The sequence below is a fragment of the Neofelis nebulosa genome, chromosome 1 (assembly GCF_028018385.1).
Source record: "Neofelis nebulosa isolate mNeoNeb1 chromosome 1, mNeoNeb1.pri, whole genome shotgun sequence".
Classification (NCBI taxonomy): domain Eukaryota; kingdom Metazoa; phylum Chordata; class Mammalia; order Carnivora; family Felidae; genus Neofelis; species Neofelis nebulosa.
The window spans coordinates 218156484-218182003 of NC_080782.1; the positions used below are offsets into that span (position 1 = coordinate 218156484).

General features: G+C 39.0%; 1 protein-coding gene across 6 annotated transcripts in view; it reads left to right on the top strand.

The window, feature by feature from the left end:
* GPALPP1 (GPALPP motifs containing 1) overlaps window positions 1–25520 on the top strand; it is a 63642-nt gene that overhangs the window by 6281 nt on the left and 31841 nt on the right. For 3 of the 6 annotated variants that reach the window (XR_009248806.1, XR_009248810.1, XR_009248813.1), the window contains exons 4-9: window positions 475–583; window positions 4091–4222; window positions 4660–4824; window positions 13155–13253; window positions 16380–16598; window positions 21285–21440. Coding sequence is in view for 2 of the 6 variants with exons in the window: in XM_058684854.1 (XP_058540837.1) it covers window positions 475–583; window positions 4091–4222; window positions 4660–4824; window positions 13155–13253; window positions 16380–16598 (724 nt within the window). In the remaining 4 variants the exon portion in view is untranslated. Of the gene's footprint in view, window positions 1–474; window positions 584–4090; window positions 4223–4659; window positions 4825–13154; window positions 13254–16379; window positions 16599–17755; window positions 21227–21284; window positions 21492–25520 lie in introns of those variants that run through there. The other 3 variants (XM_058684854.1, XM_058684833.1, XR_009248809.1) reach the window with 3 other exon arrangements.

The window sequence follows — 25520 nt, forward strand, 5'->3', positions numbered from 1 at the left end:
CACCGTTTATGTTCTTAGAACTCAATTTATACTTAAGGAGTTCTGACTATAACTATAACACGCCTAATGCACCTGTCAGTGGTCAGTGAATATCAAAACTGAAAGCCAAGGCACAAAATAGAAAAATATCTTCACAGGCTTTAATTCTTAATAAGGAATTTTTAAAAAATACTATTTTTATTTAACGGAGTTCTTTTAGGAAGTGATATACATCACTGCCATTGAGAATTACTGGTTTAGTATCTTAGCATTGACTAACAAATAGAAAATAAAAATGAGAAAATTGTATTTTTTTAAGATACTATAGAAAAATACTAGGTTATAAAATACAAATAATATGTTACATGAAATTCTCATCTTCAACATTTGTTAGTACTTGGGTTTTTTTTTTTCTTTTTCTTTTTTGTGAATGCTTATTCTAAAAACTGCTTTTGAAAATCAGGGAGAATGTTAAAGGTACATTTTATTTTTCAGGCCTATAATAGGTCCTGCATTACCACCTGGTTTTATTAAATCTACTCAGAAAAGTGACAAAGGCCGAGATGATCCAGGACAACAAGTATCATCATATTTCAACTATGAGGTTTGGAAATTTTTTGATTAAAGCATAAGATGTAACAAACTCAAGACTTCGCAGAGTAATAACTATGTGATCATTTGGCTCAAATGTAACTAACACGCAGTCACACAGTTGCATCCACATTAATCTAAGATTATAAGGTATACTAAATCAGAAGCTTGTCACAGAAATGAGATGTTATAAAAAAATAACAAGGCAGTTACATGTTGACAGAATGTGATCTATTCATGCTTCTCATCCTTGAAGGCAATGTTTACAGTGCCAGAAAATACAACATGATGAAAAGTTTAAGGAATCATGGTGATTTGACCTGAAAAAAAGACAGCTGAGGAATTTTTTGATAATGGTCTACCTTGAGATTAGTTCTTATCCATCCATCTCTGGTACCCGTATTTAACAAAGCTGGTGGTTAAATGATTTTATGAAAAAATAGGTCAATGATTTTAGAGTCAAGTATGAAAGCTGTTTTCTTGTTAGAGGCCTGGTCCTTACCAATAGCTGAGATTTGTAGAGTACTTTATAATTTGTAATGCTTTTTCCCCATATATGGATATTATTTTCTCTGCAACCTTATGAAATAGATATTATCCGCCATCTGACAGATACTAAAAACCAGAGAAATTTGGTAACTTACCCAAGATCGCACACTTTGCACTAATCAAAGCCAAAGCTTAAACCCAGTTCTTTTTTGTTTCTTTTTAAGTTTTTTATTTTTAAAGATTTACTTTTAAGTAATCTCTACACTCTACAAGGGACTCAAACTCACAACCCCAAGATCAAAAGTTGCTTGCTCTCGGGGCGCCTGGGTGTCTCAGTCAGTTAAGCAACCGACTTCAGCTCAGGTCATGATCTCACAGTCTGTGAGTTCGAGCCCCGCATCAGGCTCTGTGCTGACAGCTCAGAGCCTGGAGCCTGCTTCGGATTCTGTGTCTCCCTGTGTCTCTGCCCCTCCCCTGCTCATGCTCTGTCTCAAAAATAAATTAAAAAAAAAAACAACATTAAAAAAGTGTTGTTTTTTTTTTTTAATAAAAAAAAAAAAAAAAAGAGTTGCTTGCTCTCCTGACCGAGCCAGCCAGGTGCCCCTTACGCCCAGTTCTTAATGCTTTAGATCACCTGTTCAGTCTGTTATCCTGTAGTAACTTCCTGGATGTTCATCTCTATTGAGAACTGAGCAGTTACACTGTGGCTGTGACCAAGGAAAATATAATGCAGTGGTTAAGACCATGAACTTCAGAGTGATTTACTCCTTCCTGCAACAGCTACTTAGAGAGTACCTACTACAGTGTATGAGGCACATGGTCATAGGAATGAGTCTGTCAACAAGTCTAGTTGCTCCCACCTTCAAAGGACATCCACAGTCCAACCATTTCTGCTCCTCCCCTAGTCTAAGTCAAATCACAGTTCATCTGTTTATCGATCTTGATATTTTAAACCTTGTTTTTCTGTTACCTCCTCTTAACACGGCAGCTAGAGCAGCCTGGGTAAAATGATAGTTCACGCTCAGAACTATCACACTGCTCCTCCTCTCTCTACATAAAAGCCAAACCCTGGGGCACCTGGCTGGCTCCGTAGAGCGTGCGACTCTTGATTGTGGTGTCATGAGCTTGAGCCCCATGTGAAACATAGAGATTACTTAAGAAAAATGAAAAATAAAAACAATAAAAAAACAGAGCCATTACACTGTGCTGACAGCTCAGAGCCTGGAGCCTGCTTCGGATTCTGTGTCTCCCTCTCTCTCTGCTCTTCCCCCACTCATGCTCTGTCTCTCTCTTCTTCAAAAGTAAATAAATATTTTTTTAATTGAATAAATAAACATTAAAAAAATTTTTTTAATTAAATTAAAACTAGAGCCCTACACATTGTGATGTCTCCTTGAGCTCCATGATTTTCTCTCTTAACGTCAATCTGACCACACTGTGCTCCTTGCTATACCTCCTCACTTACGCCCAGCAGGCTCCTGCCCCTGACTGTTCTTTCCTGCAAACTCTCCCCAGAGTGGTCTTCCCCTAGATATCTATGTGGCTTGCCTCTCAGAGCTTCTGTGTTGGGCTGGAATGTCACCTTAGTGAGGTCGTTTCTGACCTCCTAGCTCAAAATTACTATCTCCTCTTCCCTTTACTCATCTCTCCTTCCAGCCTTTAATTCTCTCCGTAGCATCTATCAACACCTCAGATACCATCTGTTACTGCTTCTTTCTGTTTATTGTTGACCTCTCCCCACTAGAATGTTGAGGACGGAGATTTTGTCTTCTCCCTAGGGGACATTCGGAAGTATTTGTTGAATGAATGAGTACGTTAGACATAGTCCCAGATAATCACGCTAATCAACCTGCAGGGTAGTGGGGAATATGGACATTACACAAACATCTAACATTATGAGTGATTCAAAAGGTGAGACAAGGGGCGCCTGGGTGGCTCAGTTGGTTGATCATCCGACTTCGGCTCAGGTCATGATCTCACCATCCATGAGTTTGAGCCCCGCATCGGGCTCTGCGCTGATAGCTCAGAGTCTGGAGCCTGTTTCAGATTCTGTGTCTCCCTCTCTCTCTGACCCTCCCCCATTCATGTTCTCTCTGTCTCAAAAATAAATAAACGTTAAAAAAAATTAAAAAAAAAAAAAAGGGTGCGACAAAATACTATGGAACCATGACAGGGGAATCTAAACTAACCTAAAGAAATGAGAAAAAGTCTTTGTTTCTGAGAAAATGTCTAAACTGAAGACTGATGAGTTGGAGATGTCTCAACAAAGAGGGCAGGAGAGATTGTTCCAGAAAGCACAGATAGCTTATTTGAAGAGAAAGCAATGTAGAGAGGAGGAAAGTTAGGGCTTTAGAAGTTCAGTGTGAGAGTACCTGGGTGGCTCGGTCAGTTAAGCATCCGACTTCGGCTCAGGTCATAATCTCGCAGTTCGTGGGTTTGAGCCTCGTGTTGGGCTCTGTACTAAAAGCTCAGAGCCTGGAGCCTGCTTCAGATCCTGTGTCTGTCTCTCTCTCTGCCCCTCCCCGACTCACTCTCCAAAACTATAAACATTAAAAAAAAAATTTTTTTTAAAAGAAGTCCAGTGTGGTTGGAGGGAAGAGAACAGGAGAGAGAAGGCAAGAGCCATTGGCGCCTGGGTGAGCTTAGTTTCATGTCAGTATCATGCAGGTTGTTATCCTTGTCTTAGAGGGCTGTTGGTGAGGATTAAGTCAGAACACTTTCAACTTATAATAGCTCTCGTCGTTGTTGTTATTCTTAACACCTTCACTACTGATACCGTGAGAGTATTTTTTTCTATAATTTATTTATTTTTTTATAATTTACATCCAAGTTAGTTAGCACATGGTGCAACAATGATTTTAGGCGAAGAAAAGGTCCTCATTGCTCAGTGATTAGCCAGCAATACATTGTTTGCGTTTTTGTCTTATTGTCTCTAAGTAATCCGTTGCAGTGAAATTTTAAGTATTTTAGGATCATTTTCTCTAACCTATAGCTCTGCTCCTGGTGTAAAGGCAATGTCTTATTTCAAAAGGAAACAGACAGCAGTGAAGATGAGGACATTGTTGGACCCATGCCTGTAAAAGGACCAGTTAACTACAGCGTCACGACAGAGTTTGAAAAAAGGGCCCAGAGAATGAAAGAAAAACTGACCAGAGGAGATGATGTAAGTTTTAAATATACTATACTCTGAGAAATTGGCTAAATGGATTAAAAATCTAAATTTTAAAATCAAGATGAAAGAAAATATATGCATTATGTATATAAGTAATATAAATAAATAATATAATTAATAATATAAATAAAATAGATGCAATATGTATATAAAGAAAACTTAGGAGCAAGGTAACCTAGAAGTTGTAAAAGGAAAAGACCAGCAAATTTGCCTATTTAAAAATTTCTGTGTGGCAGAAGATAACAAAGTCAAAAGAACAATAAATTGGATGAGGTAATTGTAACATATATGACAAAATATAATCCTTTATATTAAATTCTTTCTCTTAAAGCCTCAATTGAGAAACATGACCACTTATACAGTATCTTACAAACACTTTCTGAGCTACTTTTTTTTTTTGACTGTTTGATTTTTTACTTCTCTTAAAGCATTCATCTAAACCAATTACAAGAGAGTCATGGATGACTGAGCTTCCTCCAGAAATGAAAGACTTTGGTCTCGGGCCCAGAACTTTTAAGAGACGAGCCGATGAGAAATCTGGGGATCGATCGGTCTGGACAGACACCCCAGCTGACAGGGAGAGGAGAGCTAAGGTGAGAGAGCTTGTTTGTGCATGTATTTCTGCCCATGTTGGCTGTATTTTGAAAACATAGAAGGCATGATGATTTAAAGGTACTATTTTTAAATTATGATTCCAAAGGGAAAATACAGATTTCTCCCTGAAAGAAAATAAAGAAAGTGACACCAATTGCTTGCGATTTCCCAATGAATTATCTCATTTAAATCTCAAGAAAACCCAGAGATCTGGACTTACTGACTTCATTTTATAGAGGGAGAAACTAACTTTTATGAGGTCCACTTTTCTGGAATTAGAGGGCTGATTAGTAATGAATAATAATTCTATTCTAGACCTTTCTATAATTCTAAATTCTCTAGTCCTTATACACCATCATACTGTCTCCATGAAACTAAAGCCACGGGTTCACCTAGGTTAAATGATACATAGAGATTCTCCCACAAAATGACCTTACTTCAGGTGCACTAAGTTTTGTGTTACTGTCAAAATAGGCAAGAAATGCTTTTATCGATAGTGCTAAATACTATATGATCTCCCTTCTGTGCAGAATCTAAAAAAACAAACCAGAAAAAAAAAAAAAAAAAGTCATGGATATAGAGAATAGACCGGTGGTTGCCTGGAGGTAGGGGGAGGCAAAATGGAGGAAGTAAATAAAACTCATGGGGACATACAGCATGGTAACTATACTTAGTAATACTGTATCACGTATTTGAAATCAGCTAGGAGAGTGGATCTTGAAAGTCCTCATCACAAATGGAATAAATGTTGATAGCTGTATATGGTGATGGATGTTGACTTATTTTGATTATTTTACAATATATAACAAATATTGAATCATTATGTTGTACACCTGAAACTAATAAAATGTTTCATCAGTTATATCTCCGTTTTTAAAAAAAGAAACGCTTTCATTAGTGTGCTAAAATAATTTGCTAAAAAAGAAAAGAAGTTTGGATAGAATGCATTATTGACTCTGCTTTTTACAAAATCTTCCACTGTAAATTAGGAAATGAACCATTGTAAATTAGAAATACCCCCAGCACTACTTCTTAAATTTACCCCATCCGAAGGTTTTTTACTCCCTTTAATTCAAATTTGAATGCTTGAGTAATTGGCACCCGAAGGCTATAGCTTTCCAGTTTTGACTTCCATAGTTCCACACTTCATTCATTCCTCTACTCTGTTTATCTTGTCCATCAGTACCAAGAATTATGAGACCTTCTCTTTTCATTCTGTAACTATAAATTGAATACCTTCTCTGCCAGGCATTCAGTTTGGTTGTAGGTAATAGTAAAATGGAAAAGCTTTCTTTTTTTTCTCAAGCTTATTTATTTTGAGACAGAGAGAGAATGAGAGAACACGTGTGCACACAAGTAGGGGAGGAGCAGAGAGAGAAAGAGAAAGAGGGAAGGAGAGAGACAGAGAGAGAGAATGAATCCCAAATAGGATCCAGGCTGGCACCCAGAGCCCTATGCAGGCTCGATCTTAAAAACCATGAGATCATGGGGCGCCTGGGTGGCTCAGTTGGTTAAGCGGCCGACTTCAGCTCAGGTCACGATCTCACGATCCGTGAGTTCGAGCCCCGCGTCGGGCTCTGTGCTGACAGCTCGGAGCCTGGAGCCTGTTTCCGATTCTGTGTCTCCCTCTCTCTCCGGCCCTCCCCTGTTCATGCTCTGTCTCTCTCTGTCTCAAAAATAAAATAAACGTTAAAAAAAATATTTAAAAAAAAAACAAAAAACCATGAGATCATGACCTGAGCCGAAATCAAGAGTCAGACACCCAACCAACTGAACCACCCAGGTGCCCTGGAAAAGCTTCTTATGGAGTTTTCATTTTAGTGGAGAATTGGTTATAAAATACCCCGTGTTACTCTTTTTTTTTTTTTTTTTTAATGTTTATTTATTTTTGAGAGAGAGAGAGAGAGACAGAGCACATGCAGGGAAGGCTCAGAGAGAGAGACACAGAATTCGAAGCAGGCTCCAGGCTCTGAGCTGTCAGCACAGAGCCCGATGTAGGGTTCAGACCTACAAACTGTGAGATCATGACCTGAGCTGAAGTCGGATGCCTAACTGACTGAGCCACCCAGGCGCCCCCCGTGTTATTCTTAAAATGTGGATGGTATGGTAATGTCTCCAGATTTTAGCACCCTACCTTGCACATGTGGCAAAATTGTAAATTCTCTTTGGTCCAGAAGATTAAGGGAAATCTAAGAGTTGTAATAGAAAGTTGAGGTGAACCAACACACCTGAGGCAGAAGAGGCAACAGAAAAGGTGGTGTGGGGCACCTGGGTGGCTCAGCTGGTTGAGCATCCGACTTCAGCTCAGGTCGTGATCTCACAGTTTGTGGGTTCGAGCCCCGCATTGGGCTCTGTGCTGACAGCTCAGAGCCTGGAGCCTGCTTCGGATTCTGTCTCTCCCTATCTCTGCCCCTCCCCCGCTCGTGCTCTGTCTCTGCCTCTGAAAAATGAATCAACCTTAAAAAAAAATTTTTTTTTTTTTAAAAAAGAGGTGGTGTGGAAGTAAGCTGCATGCTTTGAATGACTAGTGTTGCAGTGCCTGTCTACTCTTTCTTAACTGGTGTTTTATAAAAATAACATATTGGCATTTCTGTAATTTAGCCTTTAAGATTGTTTCCAGAAAAGACATTCCCTTGTTTACGTGAATTTATTCATGTCTATGTTAGTTGTGCTTTTCTCTCTCCTTCTGTTCCTCTCTATAGGTAAATAGATGTCTAGCCTATAGCCAGATATGGAGGGACTCTTCTTCTGAGGAAAATATCAGAAAAATGGAGCAAATGGAAATTAGACAACCCAGTGATTTTAGGACCTATGATTAAGTTCTTCAGATCTTTTTCTTTTCAGTACTTGAAAGTGTTTTGTTCAGTTCTACAGCAAATTCATAAAAGGATTATTAATACTCCTTCAATTTTATGGGTTACTATATTTAGCATATAGTACCACAGAGGCGCCTGGGTGGCTTAGTCGGTTAAGCATCCGACTCTTGATTTTGGCTCAGGTCATGATCTCATGGTTTGTGAGTTTAGGCCCCACATCGGGCTCTGCACTGACAGTGCAGAGCCTGCTTGGGATTCTTTCTTTCCTTCTCTGTCAAAGGCTTGTTCTTCCTCTCTCTCTCTCTCTCTCTCTCTCTCTCTCTCTCTCTCTCAAAATAAATAAAAACTTTAAAAAGTAGCATATAGTACCACAGACTCATATTTATGGTATAAACTATACAGTATCGGAGAGCCATTCATTTTCTTGTGTATTTCATTCTGTGTAAAGTTTATGAGTAATTTTTGTCACAGATCTTAGCTAAATTTCCTTTTTGACAGACTTTCTCCATCTTTCCATTTTTGTTTCTTATGATGCCATCTTTTTTTTAAGCTTTTATTTAAATTCTAGTTCGTGGGGCGCCTGGGTGGCTCAGTCGGTTAAGCGTCCGACTTCGGCTCAGGTCATGATCTCACGGTTCATGGGTTCGAGCCCCGCGTCAGGCTCTGTGCTGACAGCTCAGAGCCTGGAGCCTGTTTCAGATTCTGTGTCTCCTTCTCTCTGTGACCCTCCCCCGTTCATGCTCTGTCTCTCTCTGTCTCAAAAATAAATAAACATTAAAAAAAAAAAAATTCTAGTTCGTTAACCATACAGTGTATACAATATAGTGATTCACCACTTCCATACAGTGCCTGGTGCTCACAATTGCCCTCCTTAATCCCCATCACCTATTTAACCCATCCCAACACCCACTTCCCTTCTGGTAACATCAGTTTGTTCTCTATAGTTAAAAGTCTGTTTCTTGGTTTGCCTCTCTTTTTTTTTTTTTTTTTTTTTTTCTCATTTGCTCATTTATTTCTTAAATTGCATTATGAGTGGGGCGCCTGGGTGGCTCAGTCGGTTAGGCATCCGACTTCAGCTCAGGTCACGATCTCGCGGTCCGTGAGTTCAAGCCCCGCGTCAGGCTCTGGGCTGATGGCTCAGAGCCTGGAGCCTGCTTCGGATTCTGTGTCTCCCTCTCTCTCTGCCGCTCCCCCGTTCATGCTCTGTCTCTCTCTGTCTCAAAAATAAATAAACGTTAAAAAAAAAAATTGCATTATGAGTGAAATCATAATGGTGTTTGTCTTTCACAGACCTATTTCGCTTAGCATAATACTCTCTAGCTCCATCCATGTTGTTGCAAATGGCAAGATTTCATTCTTTTTTTATGGCTGGGCAATTTTCCATTTATATATATATACCACATCTTTATCCATTCATCAATTGATGGAAACTTGGACTGTTTCCATAGTTTGGCTCCTATAAACATCAGGGTGCATGTATCCCTTCAAATTATTATTTTTGTATTCTTTGGATAAATACCTAGTGCAATTGCCAGATTATAGGGTAGTTCTATTTTTACCTTTCTGAGGAACCTTCATACTGTTTTCCACAGTGGCTGCACCAGTTTGCACTCCCACCAACGGGCCACCAATGGTGTAAGAGAGTTCCCCTTTCTCCACATCTTCACCAACATTTGTTGTTTGTTGTGTTGTTGATTTCAGCCATTCTTACAGGTGTGGAATATCACGTGGATTTGATTTGTATTTCCCTGATGATAAGTGATGGTGAGCATGTTTTCATGTATCTGTTGGCCGGCCATCTGTATGTCTTCTGCCCATTTTTTAATTGGATTATTTAGTTTTGGGGTGTTGCGTTTGATAATTTCTGTATAGGTTTTGGATACTAACTCTTTATCCAATATGCCATTTTCAAATATCTTCTCCCATTCCATAGGTTGCCTTTTAGTTTTGTTGATTGTTTCCTTCGCTGTGCAGAAGTTTTTTATTTTGATGTCGTTCCGGTAGTTTTTTATTTTGTTTCCCTTACAACATATCTAGAAGAAGTTGCTGAGACCAGTGTCTAAGAAGTTACTGCTTGTGTTCTCTTCTAGAGTATTTTATTTTATTTCATTTCATTTCATTTCATTTCACTTCATTTCATTTCATTTATTTATTTTTAGAGAGAGCATGAGAGCAAGGAAATGGGGCAAAGAAAGAGAGAGAATCTTAAGTAGGCTCCATGCTCAGCATAGAGCCTAACGTGGGGCTCAATCCCATGACCCTTAGGATCTTGACCCGAGACAAAATCAAGAATTGGACGCTCAACCGGCTGAGCCACCCAGGCACCCCTCTTCTAGGATTTTTATGGCTTCAGGTCTCCCATTTAGGTCTTTAATCCATTTTGGATTTACGTTTGTGTTTGGTGTAAGACAGTGGTTCAGGCTAATTCTATTTCATGTGGCTATCCAGTTTTCTCAGCACCATTTGTTAAAGAGACATTCCTTTTCCCATTGGATATTCTTTCCTGCTTTGTCGAAGATTAATTGACCATATATTTGTGGGTTCATTTCTGTGATTTCTGTTCCGTTCCATTGATCTAGGTGTCTATGTTTGTGCCAGTACCATACTGTTTTGATTACTACAGCTTTGTAGTATAACTTGAAGAACTTGAAGTCTGGAGTTGTGATGCCTCCAGCTTTGTTTTTGTTTTTGTTTTTGTTTTTGTTTTTCTTTCAAGGTTGCTCTGGCTCTTCGGAGTCTTCTGTGGTTCCGTACAAATTTTAGGAATGTTTGTTCGAGCTCCATGAAAAATGCTGTTGGTATTGTGATAAGGATTGCATTAAATGTGTAGATTACTTTGGGTAGTAATATTTGTTCTTCCAATCTAGGAGCCTGGAATGTCTTTCCATTTCTTTGTGTCATCTTGAATTTTTTTCATCAGTGTTCTATAGTTTTCAGAGCACAAGTTTTTCACCTCTTTGGTTAGGTTTATTCCTAGGTATCTTACTTTTTTGTCTGCAGTTGTACATGGGATTAATTCCTTAATTCCTCTTTTTCTTGCTTCATTGTTAGTGTATACAAATGCAACAGATTTCTACACATTGATTTTGTACTATGCAACTTTACTAAATTCATTTATCAGTTCAGTTTTTTGGTGGAGTCTTTTGGGTTTTCTATATAGAATATCATGTCATCTGCAAAGAGTGAAAATTTCACTTCTTCCTTGCCGATTTGGATACCTTTTACTTCTTTTTGCTGTCTGATTGCTGTGTTGAACAACAGTGGTGAGAGTGGACAACCCTGTCTTACTCCTGACAGTAGAGGAAAATCTCTGTTTTCCCCATTTAGGGTGATCTTAGCTGTGGGTTTTTCATAGATGGCCTTTATTATGTTGAGGTTATGTTCCCTCTAAACCTACTTTCTTGAGGATTTTTATCACGAATGGATGTTGTACTTTCTCAGATGCTTTTTCTGCATCTATTGAAATGATCATATGGTTCTTACCCTTTCTTTTATTAATGTGATGTCTCACCCTGATTGATTTGCAAATACTGAGCCACCTTTGCAACCCAGGAATAAATCTCACTTGATCGTAGTGAATGATTTTTCTCATGTATTGTTGGATTCAGTTTGCTAGTATTTTATTGAGAATTTTTACATCTGTGTTCATCAGGGATATTGGCTTATAGTTCTCTTTTTTAGTGGTGTCTTTATTTGGTTTTGGTATCAGGGTAATGTTGGCTTCATGGAATGAATTTGGAAGTTTTCTTTTCTGTTTTTTGGAATAGTTTGAGAATAGGTATTAATTCTTCTTTAAATGTTAGGTAGAGGGTGGCTAACCTGGGTGGCTCAGTTAAGCCTCTGCCTCTTGATTTCAGTTCAGGTCATGATCTCATGGTTTGTGAGATTAAGCCCCATGTTGGGCTTCTTCCTGACAGCACAGTCCATTTGGAATTCTCTCTCTCCCTCTCTCACTGTCCCTTCCCCGCTCGGACACTTTTTCTCTCAAAATAAATAAATGTTGTTTTAAAATAAATAAATACATAAAATTCGCTGACATCTATTATTACCTTACCTCCCAGTCTTGATTAGATCTGTTAACTCTTAAATATTAAATGGTCAGGTTTTTATCGCCATTTTACCATAATATCATTTTCCCCTTAATATTAATAAACGAAAGCATGTTTTCTAGGAAAATTTTTATGAGAAAATAAGAACTGAGCTATGCCTATGTTTTTAACATACTTTAGCAAATGCAGTGTTGTTTTGTACATGTGTTTTAAGTAGGCTCCACACCCAAAGTGGGGCTTGAACTCAAACCCTAAGATGAAGAGTCATGTGTTCTACCAACTGAGCCCGCTAGGAGCTCCTGTTTTGTATATTATCAAGATAAACATTATAGATGACCTTTTTGGTTTTCTTAAGCAGATAACAACAATATTAAAATATGCTTTGAGAGGGGCGCCTGGGTGGCTCAGTCGGTTGAGCGTCCGACTTCAGCTCAGGTCGTGATCTCGTGGTCCATGAGTTCGAGCCCCGCGTCAGGCTCTGTGCTGAGAGCTCAGAGCCTGGAGCCTGTTTCGGATTCTGTGTCTCCCTCTCTCTGACCCTCCCCCATTCATGCTCTGTCTCTCTCTGTCTCAAAAATAAATAAAGGTTAAAAAAAAATTTTTTTTTAAATGCTTTGAGAACAGTGCTTTTAAATTGTTTTTATGTGGGCTTTTCTCATCCCTGGTTGGGACTGTATTCTCTAGAATTTTTTTTTTTCTAATTAAAATTTGTTGGAAATCTAAGTACTTCATCTTGTGTATACACTATTGTTAATTTTTTTTTTTTAATTTCGAATCCCAGTTGTTCGTTGTTGGATTCTTTTGTATATTGACCTTGTATCCTGCAGCTTTGATCTAGTGTACTTTCTTATTAGTTCCAGGAGTATTTTCATGGATGCTTTGGAGTTTTCTACATAAATAGTCATGTCATCCGTGAATAAAGATAGTTTTATTATTTCTTTTCCAAACTGTAAACCTTTTCTTTTTCTTTATTTTTTTCCCTCAAGAATGATATTACTACTTTCAAAAACAGATAATGTAAAATTTCTTTTCTATTTTTTTAAGGCTTTATTTTTAAGTAATCTGTATATCCAAGGTGGAGCTCAGACTTACAACCCTGAGCTCAAAAAGTCACATGATCTACCCACTGAGCCAGCCAGGTGCCCCTCTCAGATTTCTTTTAAAGCCTAATTTCCTCTCCTACAATTCATCATTATTTGTCAAACTCCTTTGTGAGTTTGACATACACAACTAAGTAAATGAGTTTTTCTATTGATCTGAATAGGTTTTCTTCTTGTTTTCAAGAAAATCACTGAGTAGAACATGAACTGATCCCTTACCAACTCTATTCATATTCCTAGTGGAAAAGATTCAACAAACTTACTTTAGTCTCTTATTTAGTCAATCTGAGTAAAAATAATAGTATTTTTTTTCCCTTAACTATATGGTTCAGTAATGTGTTAACAACCTGTGTTCATTCTTCAGGAAACACAAGAAGCAAGGAAGTCATTCAATAAGAAGGATGAAGAACATATATTGTCAGGAAGGGAAAAGAGATTGGCTGAGCAGGTGTCCTCCTACAATGTGAGTAAGAATAAAATATATAAGCTTTTCTTTTTTTGTATCCTTCAATGCTCTTCTTATATTTTCTTTCTTGTTTCTCATTCTTTTATATGTCTTCCTTTTTACCTCAGTGTTTTTCTGTACATCTGCCCTTAGAAATATTCCATTCTGTTGTATAATGTATAGTTATATAAAATCCTTTTTATAGGCTTTTTGTAGGATTTTTTCATGTATTCATGTAATGTTTTCAGTTTGTAGTTTAAGGAAGGAAGGAAGGAAGGAAGGAAGGAAGGAAGGAAGGAAGGAATCATGTTTACATAAAGAAGTGGATGAGAATGGAATGCAGTTCATTATAGCGATCCATTCAATTCTTTTTTTTTTTTTTTTTTTTTTTTTTTTAATTTTTAACGTTTATTTATTGTTGAGAGACAGAGAGACACAGAGCATGAGCAGGGGAGGGCAGAGAGAGGAGGAGACCTAGAATCTGAAGCAGGCTCCGGGCTCCGAACTGTCAGCACAGAGCCTGATGTGGGGCTCGAACTTACAAACTGTGAGATCATGACCTGAGCTGAAGTCAGACGCTTAACTGACTGGAGCCACTCGGGTGCCCCTCCATTCAATTCTTTAAACAATTTCTGAGTTATTTACTTAAACTTCATAGTGATCTATTAACAGAAATCATTAATGATCTCTCAACTGTCAACTCATTAGGACCTCCTTCAGTATTTTTCACACTGGTCCAGTTACTTTATTTTCTTAATTTTTCTTTCTGGATCTATATAATGAGAACACCTTTTGGTTTGTGGAGGTAATGTGAAGATTAAATTATAGTAAATGGTCATTATATCTGACACATGGCATTTATGAGTGAGTCTTATATACCTGACACTGTACTAAATCCTTTTTAATTATGTCATTTAACTCCTCCCCAGCCAAATATTTGAAAATGATTACTACCATTTTACATCTGATAAAACGAAGTTCAAATTGTTTGCCCAAGGTTACCAGTGTTGAAACTAGCAGGACCACCATTGCAACCCAGATTTTTCTCAATCCAGAACTTAAGTTCCTATTTCTCCACGCTCTATGTATTGGGAGCTTATTTTTTCTTAGCAATAACTAATGAATGTTTTAAATTTCCTTCACTTTTCCTGAAAATAAAGAATTAGAAAGCATTTGACTTGCACATCTATTTTTTTCTAAAAGATTTGACCAAGATTTATGAAATGAGTGAGAGGGATTAAGAAGATGGAAATAGTGGTGATTCAAATAAATACTCAACTAACATAATATCTTTTGTACATTCTGCTAAAACCTGCAGCTCCAGATTGAGCTTATTCAATTGATAGGGAATAACTACCATATAACCTAATTGACAAAGTCAGTTCTGATTTGTCAAATCAGCCAAGTAAGACTTACTTTCTAGCAGAAACTCTCACTTCATTTTTCCATTCAAATAGATGTGTTCCTGATTATTCCAGTGGCACTTCTGAGTTCTAAAGTAGATAGATATCATGAGTTTGTCTCCTGGATGAAATAAGATGCTACCATTTTTGACGTTTCTTACCAACGCCTTTTTCTGTTGCTTTCACAGAGCTCTTTTTACTTCTTTGCTCTCACATTTTTTAACAAGGTAGGGCCTGGAAGAGAGGTGGTTGCTAAGCAAAACTTGCCCTTTCTTCCATTGCCCGTCTATTCAGTGTCTGCACACAGATCATTCCAACAAAAAGCAAAACATCAATTTCCGAGGGACACCACACACTTAAGAGAAATTTGTTTCAGACACAGAACACAGAGCCCTCCTGGGCTTACAGTTCCTCAGTCAGAGGAAGTTCCCTCGTGCCAGTATTTCACATTTTTTGTTTGGAACCATGGAGACTTGCTCTCCTAGGCAGTATTCTTACAGGGAGATTCTGAGAGGCCTCTCCCTTGTTCAGTGGCAGAGGGCTATAATAAAAGGGGAGAGATCAAGATAAAAAGAGGGGTGCCTGGGGGGCTCGGTCCATTGGGCATCTGACTTCAGCTCAGGTCACGATCACTCAGTCAGCGAGTTCGAGCCCTGCGTTAGGCTCTGTGCTGACAGCTGAGAACCAGGAGCCTGCTTCGGATTCTGTGTCTCCCTCTCTCTCTGCTGCTCCCCCACTTGTGCTCTGTCTCTCTCTCTCAAAAATGAATAAACGTTAAAAAAAATTTTTTTTAGAGAGATAAAAAGATGCATCATCAACCAAATCAATTTGAAGTGAGGTTACATGAAGAAGTTGAGAGTTGTGGGTGGATAATCTTAAAATTAGCCATACCTTCCCACCATGTGTAATCCACTCTCTGTAGCCCCCGGGCCCGCATATGCCCCGTGCCCCACTTTGCAAGCTGCCGGTCTACACTGCCTACCTCTGCTGCTGCTTTCCACTCCCTGCTTCTTCAGTCTAGGGCCCTTCTGTCTTGTACTTCAGTCAATACTGAGACGTCTACAATGAATCTCTAATTGATGAAGCCAGTTGCCTTTGCCCAGACCTCATCCTACTAGATATATTTGAAAATGTAAGCACCTGTCCCAGCTAAGAAGAAAGAAAATAAGGGATGTTGGAGAAAGAACAAAACTGAAAGGAACAGAACTCTGTTAGCATATGGAATATGCCACTGTATATCCTGAACAGGCCTTGAATTTGATCGCTTCCATGCCATTACTTTTCTGGTTTGCCCTTGTAATCGCTTCAGCCTGGCAGGGCCCTTCCTATTCCCATCCGCTCGTTCGGGTTTCACAGACCCACGCATCCGTGAAACTCTAACCAGGCTCCTAGGCAACGATGGACTTGCTCTTCCTCTCTCAGCCGTGTTGTTGGTTTGGACTTTGTGGCACATCGCAGGATGCTTCTCATTATGGTTACTTAAACATGTGTTCCCCCTCTGTCTTGCTTGTGAGTGTGTGTGGCGGTAGTTAGTAGATACCTTTATTTTGGCTGATTGAATTTGCCCCTGCTACGTATTTGCTTCATAGATGCTGTCTTGGTTTTGGCAAAAATTGTTAGGGTTTGTGAAAAGCCCTCTCTAGTGTTCGTCATCACTGCTTAATCATTTTGTTCATGATCATATTCTGCCCATAATCTGTACCAACAAAGATTTTCACTTCTACTCTCCTGCTCTCCCCAGGAATCAAAAAGATCAGAATCGCTTATGGACATTCATCATAAGAAATTAAAGACTAAGGCTGCTGAAGAGAAAAATAAGCCCCAAGAACGAATACCATTTGATCGTGATAAGGATCTCAAAGTTAATCAGTTTGATGAAGCTCAGAAAAAAGCCCTGATAAAGAAATCTAGAGAACTAAACACCAGATTTTCACACGGCAAAGGCAGTATGTTTTTATAAGTAAGTATACTTCAGTGAGGTATAGTTTCAAACTGATGAACTTGAACTTTTCTATATAATCTGTTGTCCGTAAATGATTGCATGTAAAAATCTATTCCCTTTTATAATAAAGTAGATTATAAACCTTAAAATCTTTTTCTATAAGTAAACGGTGATTTTTTTTTTTAATATTCAGCCTTGTGTGATAAAAAATGTAGTTTACTGGAAAAGTAGCCTTGTCCTCATAATAACCTAACCAGGCATTGCCATTAAAGACACTAAAATTTAAGTTTAGTTTAGAAGAAATGGCAAAGGAAAGAGTGGTTTGAGGCTGGGGTAAATGTGCATGGGTTTTTTTTGTTTTTTTTTTTTAAGTTTATTTATTTTGAGAGACAGAGAGAAGATCCCAAGCAGGCTGTGCGGTGACACAGGGCTCAAACCCATAAACCATGAGATCACTACCTGAGCCAAAATCAAGAGTCAGATGCTTAACCTGCTTAGCCACCCAGGTACCCCAATATGCATGCTTTTTTAAAGAATGGACAAAGGAAATGTGTTTGTAGTCTCTGTGTTAAATACGATCATAGAAAGTGTTTAGTGCTTTGAAAGCTTCTCTATGAGTTAAGGTTCAAAATGATTGCATCCTTCATCCATATCCCAATCTGACAAGGGCTCATAATGGTGATTAAGGAATTATGTAAAAGCTGAGGTTGCTTCTTAAAACCTTTATCATTTTTAATTGTATGAAACCTACATCAATATTGAATTGTGGCTTTAAAGGAAAATACAGGAGTGCCCGGCTGGCTCAGTCAGTGGAGTATGTGACTCTTGATCTCAGGGTTGTGAGTTTGAGCTCTACGCTGGGTGTAGAGGTTACTTAAAAATAAAATCTTGGTGTGCCTGGGTGGCTCAGGCAGTTAAGCCTCTTACTCTTGATTTGGGCTCAGGTCATGATCTCAAAGTTCGTGGGTTTAAGCCCCGTGTTGGGCTCTGCACTGGTCACACAGAGCCTGCTTGGGGTTGTCTCTTTCCCTCTGTCTGCCCCTCCCCTGCTCTCTCTCTCTCTCTCAAAATAAATAAACTTTAAAAAATAATAAAATCTTAAAAATAATAAAGGAAAATATAGTTAAAGTTAGAAATATTTTCCAACTTACTGAACTTTCTTATTCTTACTGCAGGGGGATTTCCCTGTGCAATGAAGAAAAGTTGAAGAATACTCTATTATCTGTCTGTCCACCTTCATTCCTTTGTTTTGAGTTTAAGATTGGAGATTATTTTAGTCTTAAAAACCATACAAACTTACCTTGTGCTCTCCTTTACGTTGTCCTTTAAAGTCACGTGGAAACCTAAAGTCAGTATTTCTTACGTGGAATAGAATTTCATGTGCTTTTGGCTTCTGATGAAGTGTGGGCTTTTCTTCAAGTAATTATTTTGAGGATTTCCCCCCATCTCCTAATTTGTGTGACGTCTCTTAAGTACCCTCTAAGGTCTGGTCAGGACTATCTGCTAAATCTCCACAAGAGCTTAGACTTCCTTGTGAGATACTATTAACCTGCCCTGGAGTAAGTGTGTCAGGTCCTTGCAGTAAATCCATGAATTGGAAGTTATTTGTGTTTTCCCTCTAAACTTCAGCCAGTGAATGCACATTTACAAATAGAGGGTTTGGAGGTTTTGTCCTGTTAACATTTTGCTTGTTTGGGCAAACGGGGCTTTTTGTTTGTTGTTTGGGTTTTTGTTTTTTCATTGGTTGGTTGGTTGGTTGGTTGGTTGGTTGGTTTTTAAGTCAGAAAGAGGGACCTCTGCATTATCTCATGTGCTAAGGAAAAACTATTTCGATTTTTCCAACTTTAATAAGTATTTCTAGGGGAGGCAATCTGAGGGACAAAATATGCCATTAACCATTAACAGTGTGAAGCCTAGGACTTGGTCTCTATGGGTCTCAATCAAAGCTTTCTAAGTCTTTGAACTTTGCTTTGAGATGATCTAACTTAACCCATTTGTATTTAACAGATTTTAGCTAATTTATTGGGGACTGATATTTTATATCAATCATGAATATTTTTTTTAAAAAATCAAAATTAGCCCTGAATGCAAAAATATAAATGGAAACTCTAATCATAACCACTCTAATGAGAGTATATTAGTTTGTAATGCTTTAGGTACTGTTTCTTAAAATGTCAAATAGAGCATTCTAAATAGTTAAGGCCTAAATCCAAGTCCTCTAAATTATGTTTTCTTACAGAGTAATTCTAATTGTTCACTAGTTCTGTGTCCTAGTTTTGATGAAGTATAAGGAGTTTTGTTTTCTGTGGGGAAAAAGAACACAAACCAGAGACTAGGTGGGAAGTGTGGGGTTTTAATGGAAAAAATTCTGATTCCTAGGGTTTTTTTAGGCGTTATGAAAATTGAGTGAACTGTTCAGATTATGGCACAAATCAGTCTTCTTTACTCTCTTATAATACCAGTGTAAGATATTATAGCCTACTCGAGGAGTGTTGCTATTAAATAGATGAATTAGGGGTGCCTGCGTGGCTCAATCAGTTAAGCGCTGGGCTTTGGCTCAGGTCATGATCTCACAGTTCATGAGATTGAGCCCCACATTTGGGCTCTGTGCTGACGGTGCAGAGCCTGCTTGGGATTCTCTCTCTCCCTCTCTCTCTGCTCCTTCCCTGGTCACACACGCGTGCTCTCGCTCTCTCTCAAAGATAAATAAACTTTAAAAAAAAAAAAAAAAAGATGAATTATTCTCCTAAGGAAATCGAAAAAGCTTCTTGTCTAAGCAAAATTGAACTAAAGATGTCATTTTTAGTGGGTAATGCGTTCTGAACACAAAACTTTGTGTAAAAGCATCCATTGCTCTCATTTAATTTGGTTATATTTTTTTCCTTGGTGAAATGAAGAAATGTTTTCCAGTTCCTCATCCTTAAATAAATTTCTAACATTATGTCTTAGGGAAACTTGGTATTTTTTAAAGTAAAAATGTCACCATTGGTTACTTATTTTTCCTTGCTTTATTCGTCTTAAAGGGATAGGATGTTTCTGTATTGCATATTTGCTATTTTTTTCTCTCACCCTTGAAGTGTCTTTGTCCTTAGCAAAAGGAAGAAAAACCTTTTCTTTCTGCATAATGCCTTCCATAAGTTGCCAGCTTACTGCCGCTTTAGATGTAATGCTCTTTCATGCCACCTGAGGACAATTTTAATAAAACATAAGGCCAGACCAGAGGGTTTTTTGTCCCTCTGAGAGATTAAGCCCAATATAACAACACTGATAATAAAAGAACAGAGTTGCTATTTACACAGGATACAAAGGTGCTCATGTCAGCCCCTCCCCCTTCCAAAATGGTAAAAAGCCTAATTAAATCAAGTCTCCATCCATCTGGAGGGAAATTGGCATTGTTGACATCTTCTAGTAAGAACTTTTTAATTACCTACATTTCTTGGTCAAGTTTTATAGAACGATGATGTCTTTTGAAACTTAAAAATGAAGAAGAGGGGCGCTTGGGTGGCTCAGTTGGTTAAACGTCTGACACTTGACTTTGGCTCAGGTCATGATCTCACGGGTTCATGAGGTTGAGCCCTGAGTTGGGCTCTGCGCTGACAGCACAGAGCCTATTTAGGATCCTCTCTCTCCCTCTCTCTGCCTCTCCCCTGCTTTCACGCACATGTACACACGCTCGCTCTCTCTCGCTCTTTCCTCTCTCTTCTCTCACAAGCTCTCTGAAAATAAATAAATAAACTTTACAAAAGATGGAGAAGAAAAAAGCAATACTAAGTTCAAAAGGTGAAGCAGATACTCCAACTTTCTTTATTGTTGAAGGTGATATCTAAGTTCAGTGTATCTGAAATTATATGATTTTTGTCTGCCTGTATAAATTGTCATCTCAGATAGATTTAGTTGCTTCCACTAGTGACCACAAAAAAAAAAAAAAAAAAAAAAGCCATGGTCTTACTAAGAGTTTTTAATCGTGTTTGGATGTAGCAACCATTTGACATTTAATTTATCTCTTGAAATTTTAATGGTTCTATGAATTAACGACTTGTTTTAGAAGTGAGGTTGAGATTTACCTGGTACTGAGGCTTACATGCTCCAGAATAGATTAATACTTATTCTATAAATTATTTGGTCCCCAAACATTATGACACTTTATATTTCTTACATAGGGTGGATAATGTTAATATTATTACTCAGAAATGTGTGATCTTGGGAGATAGTTTTCTAACTATTTACAAGAGTCCTTGTCATGTCTCTTTCACTTCTTCCATGGTACTAAGTATTGTTAGAAAACAATTCGCTGTTAATGTATCTGAGAAGAAGAATTAACATAGAGAGAAGTGGTCAGAGATAGTGCCTGTGCTAACATTAATGCCAAATCTCCTCTATCATGATAGTAATTTTACTTTGGCCTTGAATGGCATCATGAGATTTAAGTATGCAGTTAGAGGTCATGTATTTCCTATTATAGGACAGGTGTATGTTTTTGTGGCTTAAAAAATTGTTTAACTGTGACTGTATTATGTACAAAATCAAAGAGCTATACACTGCCTCTTTGAATCTTTTCATTTTGAGCTTAACAATAAAAGACTTTTTAGAAAAGAATTCCTGATGTATAATTTTTTATGTACAAATAAAGTTTCATCTATATCTCAGGAGTTGTGGTCTTTTATTTTTGTTTTGTTTTGTTTTAATGTTTCTTTTATTTTTGAGAGAGAGCACGCGCAGGGGAAGGCAGAGAGAGGAAGACAAAGGATCCGAAGCAGGCTCCACATTGACAGCAGGGAGCTCCGATGTGGGGCTCGAACTCACGAACGCAAGATCATGACCTGAGTTGAAGTTGGTTGCTCAACTGACGGAGCCACCCAGGTGCCCCAATTTTTGTTTTGCTTAAATATTATGAATTCATCTGGAGCAGGCAATATTAGTAAAGAGACTATTTCACAAAAATCTACTCTGGCCAACCAGAACATTTTAGGAAGATGGCTCACTTTACCAGGTTTTCCTTATCCCAACATAACTACAAATAGTCATATTCCTTAGAAATTTAAGACAAATTGGAAATGCTTTTAAGAGCACCGTGGCACAAGAGGGGTCATCCTGGGTTGTAACCAAGATTCCATTGTTCTGCATGTTGTAAGGTTCTATAACAGTTGGTGGTGTTTTCAGGAGTGTTTTATTAACAGAGTGTTTTTTCTTTCTCCTTTCCAAATGCTTTGCAAAAGCATGTATTCTTTTATAATTTGGAGTGGGGCATTATCCCCCCTTTTTTCAAGTCCTAATTTTGTATTGCATATGCTTCTTTAGGGAAGCAATAAGGAAAGTCTCTCTGAGATATCATTTAAGCTGAAACCTAAAAAATGAAAAAGGTTTGGGGCACCCGGCTGGCTCAGTTGGTTCAGTGACCGACTCAAGTCCTGATCTCACAGTTCATGAGATCGAGCCCCGAGTCAGGCTCCGCACTGAGAGCATGGCACCTGCTTAGGATTCTCTCTCTTCTCCTCTCTCTCTGCCCCTCCCCCACTCACACTCTCTCAAGATAAGTAAACTTTAAAAAAAGGAAAGAAAGGAAAAGGTGCTAACCGTGTGAAAAGTGACTGACCGCACAGGCAAAGGCCTTGAAGTGTTAATTCTGAGGTGTTTGAAGAACCGCACCAGTGTGGGTGGTATGTAAGAACTCTGGGGGCTTAGGGTTGGTCCTTGCTACCGGTGCTAGGAATCCCACATAAGGGCATCTAACCCAGTTTTAGTAGATTGAAGGAAGCCTCCCAGAGGAGAATATACTTTAGCCAAGTCATAAACACCAGAGAGGAGTTACCTAGATGGATTCTAATACCAAAAATCTGCCCGCCTGGCCTTCTAGAATTTCCCAAACATGCCTGAGTTCACCCTTTAGGCCCTTGTTCTGAAGACTGTATGTACTCCATTAATAATGGTTATCAGCAGAAAATCAGTGCATTGAACTTGTGCCCACACCTGTCACCGAAACTGTAATTATTTTAAGCAGATCTGGGTTTTTCTCTTTTGTCAAAATTTGTTAGAAATTATTATTCATTTCCTTCTCCTAGGCCTAATTATTAAGGATTATGTACATTCTTTTAAAGAGCTCAATAGCACCAGAGGAATGCAACAGATACCAATTGAGTAATTAATCTTTAGAGTTCCAGGACATGGAAGAACATTTTCATTTAGGGACAAGAATACAGTAAATCCATCTATTTCTTAATTTGTAATCCTTGAGCCACCATCAAAATCACCTGAGGTCGGGGGGCCGCATGGGTGGCTTAGTCGGTTAAGCCTCAGACTCTTGGTTTTGGCTCAGGTCATGATCTCACGGTCATTGGAGAGTTCAAGTTCAAGCCCCACATTGGGCTCTGCGTTGACAGCGAGGAGCCTGCTTGGGATTTCTCTCCCTCCCTCTCTACCCCTCTTCTGCTCATGCTCGCCCTGGCTCTCTCTCTTTCCTTCTCTCTCTCAAAAGATGAATAAATAAACTTAAAAGGCATGGTGGGGAGCCTGGGTAGCTCAGTTGGTTGGGCATCCAACTTCAGCCCAGGTCATGATCTCACCGCTCATGAGTTTGAGGCTCTGTGCTGACAGTTCAGGGTCTGGAGCCTGCTTCAGATTCTGTGTCTCCCTCTCTCTCTCTCTGCCCCTCTCCTCGCATTCTATGTCTTCCTCTCAAAAGTAAATAAACATTAAAAAAAAAATTTTTTTAAGACAAAATTTTCAAGAACTTATGCTAAAATATTAAAAAGAACTTCAAAACTCATTTCCAAGTCTCTCTGATAAGCACCTTTTTTCCTGTCCAGCCCTTCCATTTGGTTTCTTTAGGATGAGGTCAGGTTGGACAAACAGGCCATAAGGTAAGGTATTTAGTTGTAAAGTTTTCTCTTCGTACCGTCCATGTGCTGAGAGAAAAACAAATGTGCTCCTTTTATCACTGGGCACCAATGCCCTCACTAACAAGTTATGCTAATTAAGAGCATAAACATTGGAAACAGCAGCCTGGAATCCAATCCTGGCCCTGCCACTGGCTGTATAGACTTGAGAAAGTTCCTTAAGCTGTCTCAGCAGTAATTGGTCTTAAGATGAAACCAATAATACCTCACAGGGTGTTATGAGGATTACAGAAGATGATACATAGAAACAGCACAAAATCCAGCAATAAATGATGGTTATCACTGTAGACCCCTGGATAATAAGCCCACTCAGACAACTTTTGGAGACAGATCTGCTTACTTCTTACGATCTCAGAATAGTCCTATATTTACCAGGACTCTTGGCAACAAGTGAGAGAAGCCTAATTCAAACTGGCTTAAGCAAAAAAGGATAATTTATCCCTTCGTGTAATACAAAGTCCAGAGGGTAGCCCTGGCTTTAGAGACAACTGGATCTGAATGCCTAAGCTATGCCATCAGGATTCTGTCCCTATCCCTCAGCCAGCTTCCCTTTGTGTGGACTTCATCATTAGGTGGGCTTCCCAGTTGATGACAGATGTGGATAGTGGCACCTCTAACATGACATCCTACCATCTTAGCAACCCAATGAGAAGAAAACTTACTAAATCCAGCCAGAGCCCAAGGACTGATGCCAACTGGCTGTAAGGACAAGCTGTGGTCATTTGTTCATCCCTGAATCAATCATATGGTCAGGAGACACAACACCCGATGACCCAGGCTGGTTCGCACCCCCTCTTGTGGAGCTAAACCCTCCCCAACCACACAGACTTCAAAGTTGGGAGGGCAGTTCCCTAAAAGAAAATGAAGGTGCTGTAGCTGGAAACAAGGCTACACGCTACGACGGCAGAAACATCTGATGCTTGCTTTAGCCCTCATCTGTTTTCATTCCCACCAATTTTCTAATGAGAAAACCAGTGGTCTGCCAAAATGGGATATCGCCACCTACCTGTCAGTTCTCCCCAGGTTATCAGTATTAGTGTCTGGCCATTGTGAATCTCCTTTTCATCAGTTATCTTCTAGTCCAGGTCTCAGGGTTATGAGTCTGTGTTGGGGGAAGTGTGGGGAGGGCGCATCCATGCAATGAAGTGCTTTAGAGATGCCTGAGACAGGTAAGGTTCCGCCCAGTAAGACAGCTCTGCGTGTCTCCTACTTACTGGCTTCCATCGAATCCTCTGGATAATACAATTCAATACACAATACAATTCAAAATGATTCATTTAGCCTTTTCTATTTACAAACAAGACGAGAAAAAAGAAATGAAAAAATGTGAGGAATTGCCAGCTTCAACCCAATCAATAACAAGGAAGCTTGCCTGACATTGCTAATTAATCATGTATCTTGGATAGAAGGTGTTCAGTGTCTGGGGCAGCTTGTGAGAGGGGTTAACCAAAGTTGGGGCCACAAACCCCCAAATCATAAAATGAGGTGGAGTCAAGAAGGGAGATGGGAGAGTCTCACATTCCTCTCCTGAGCACTGGAGGTCTGGGTCTGGAGAAGTGCCAGGGGTAGTGGCTGCATAGCGGCCCCCAAAAGTCACATCTACCCGGAGCATCAGAATGTGACTGGTTTGGAATAAGGGTCTTGGCAGATGTAATTAAACTCGGGATCTCAAGATGAGATCATCCTGGATTTAGGGTGGGTTCTGCCCAACGACAGGTATCCTTATTAGCGGAAGTGATACCCTCCACACGCCAAGGAACTTTACAAGCCACCAGAAGTTGTAAGGGGCGAGGAACAATTCTCCCCTGGAGACTTCAGAGGAAGCGTGGCCCTGCTGACACCTTGATTTCGGACTTCTGGCCTGGGTTTTCTTTTTCTTACGTAGGTAACTATTTCTCAATGAGCTGTATTTGTACTGCCTCCCGAGCAGATGCACTTCGATGGGGGCAGTAATCACATCAATTTAGGTGTTAATAATACAAATTATACTTTATTAGAGTATGAGCTTTGAATTCCCCGTTATAAAGCAGAAGAGGGTTCAGGAGTC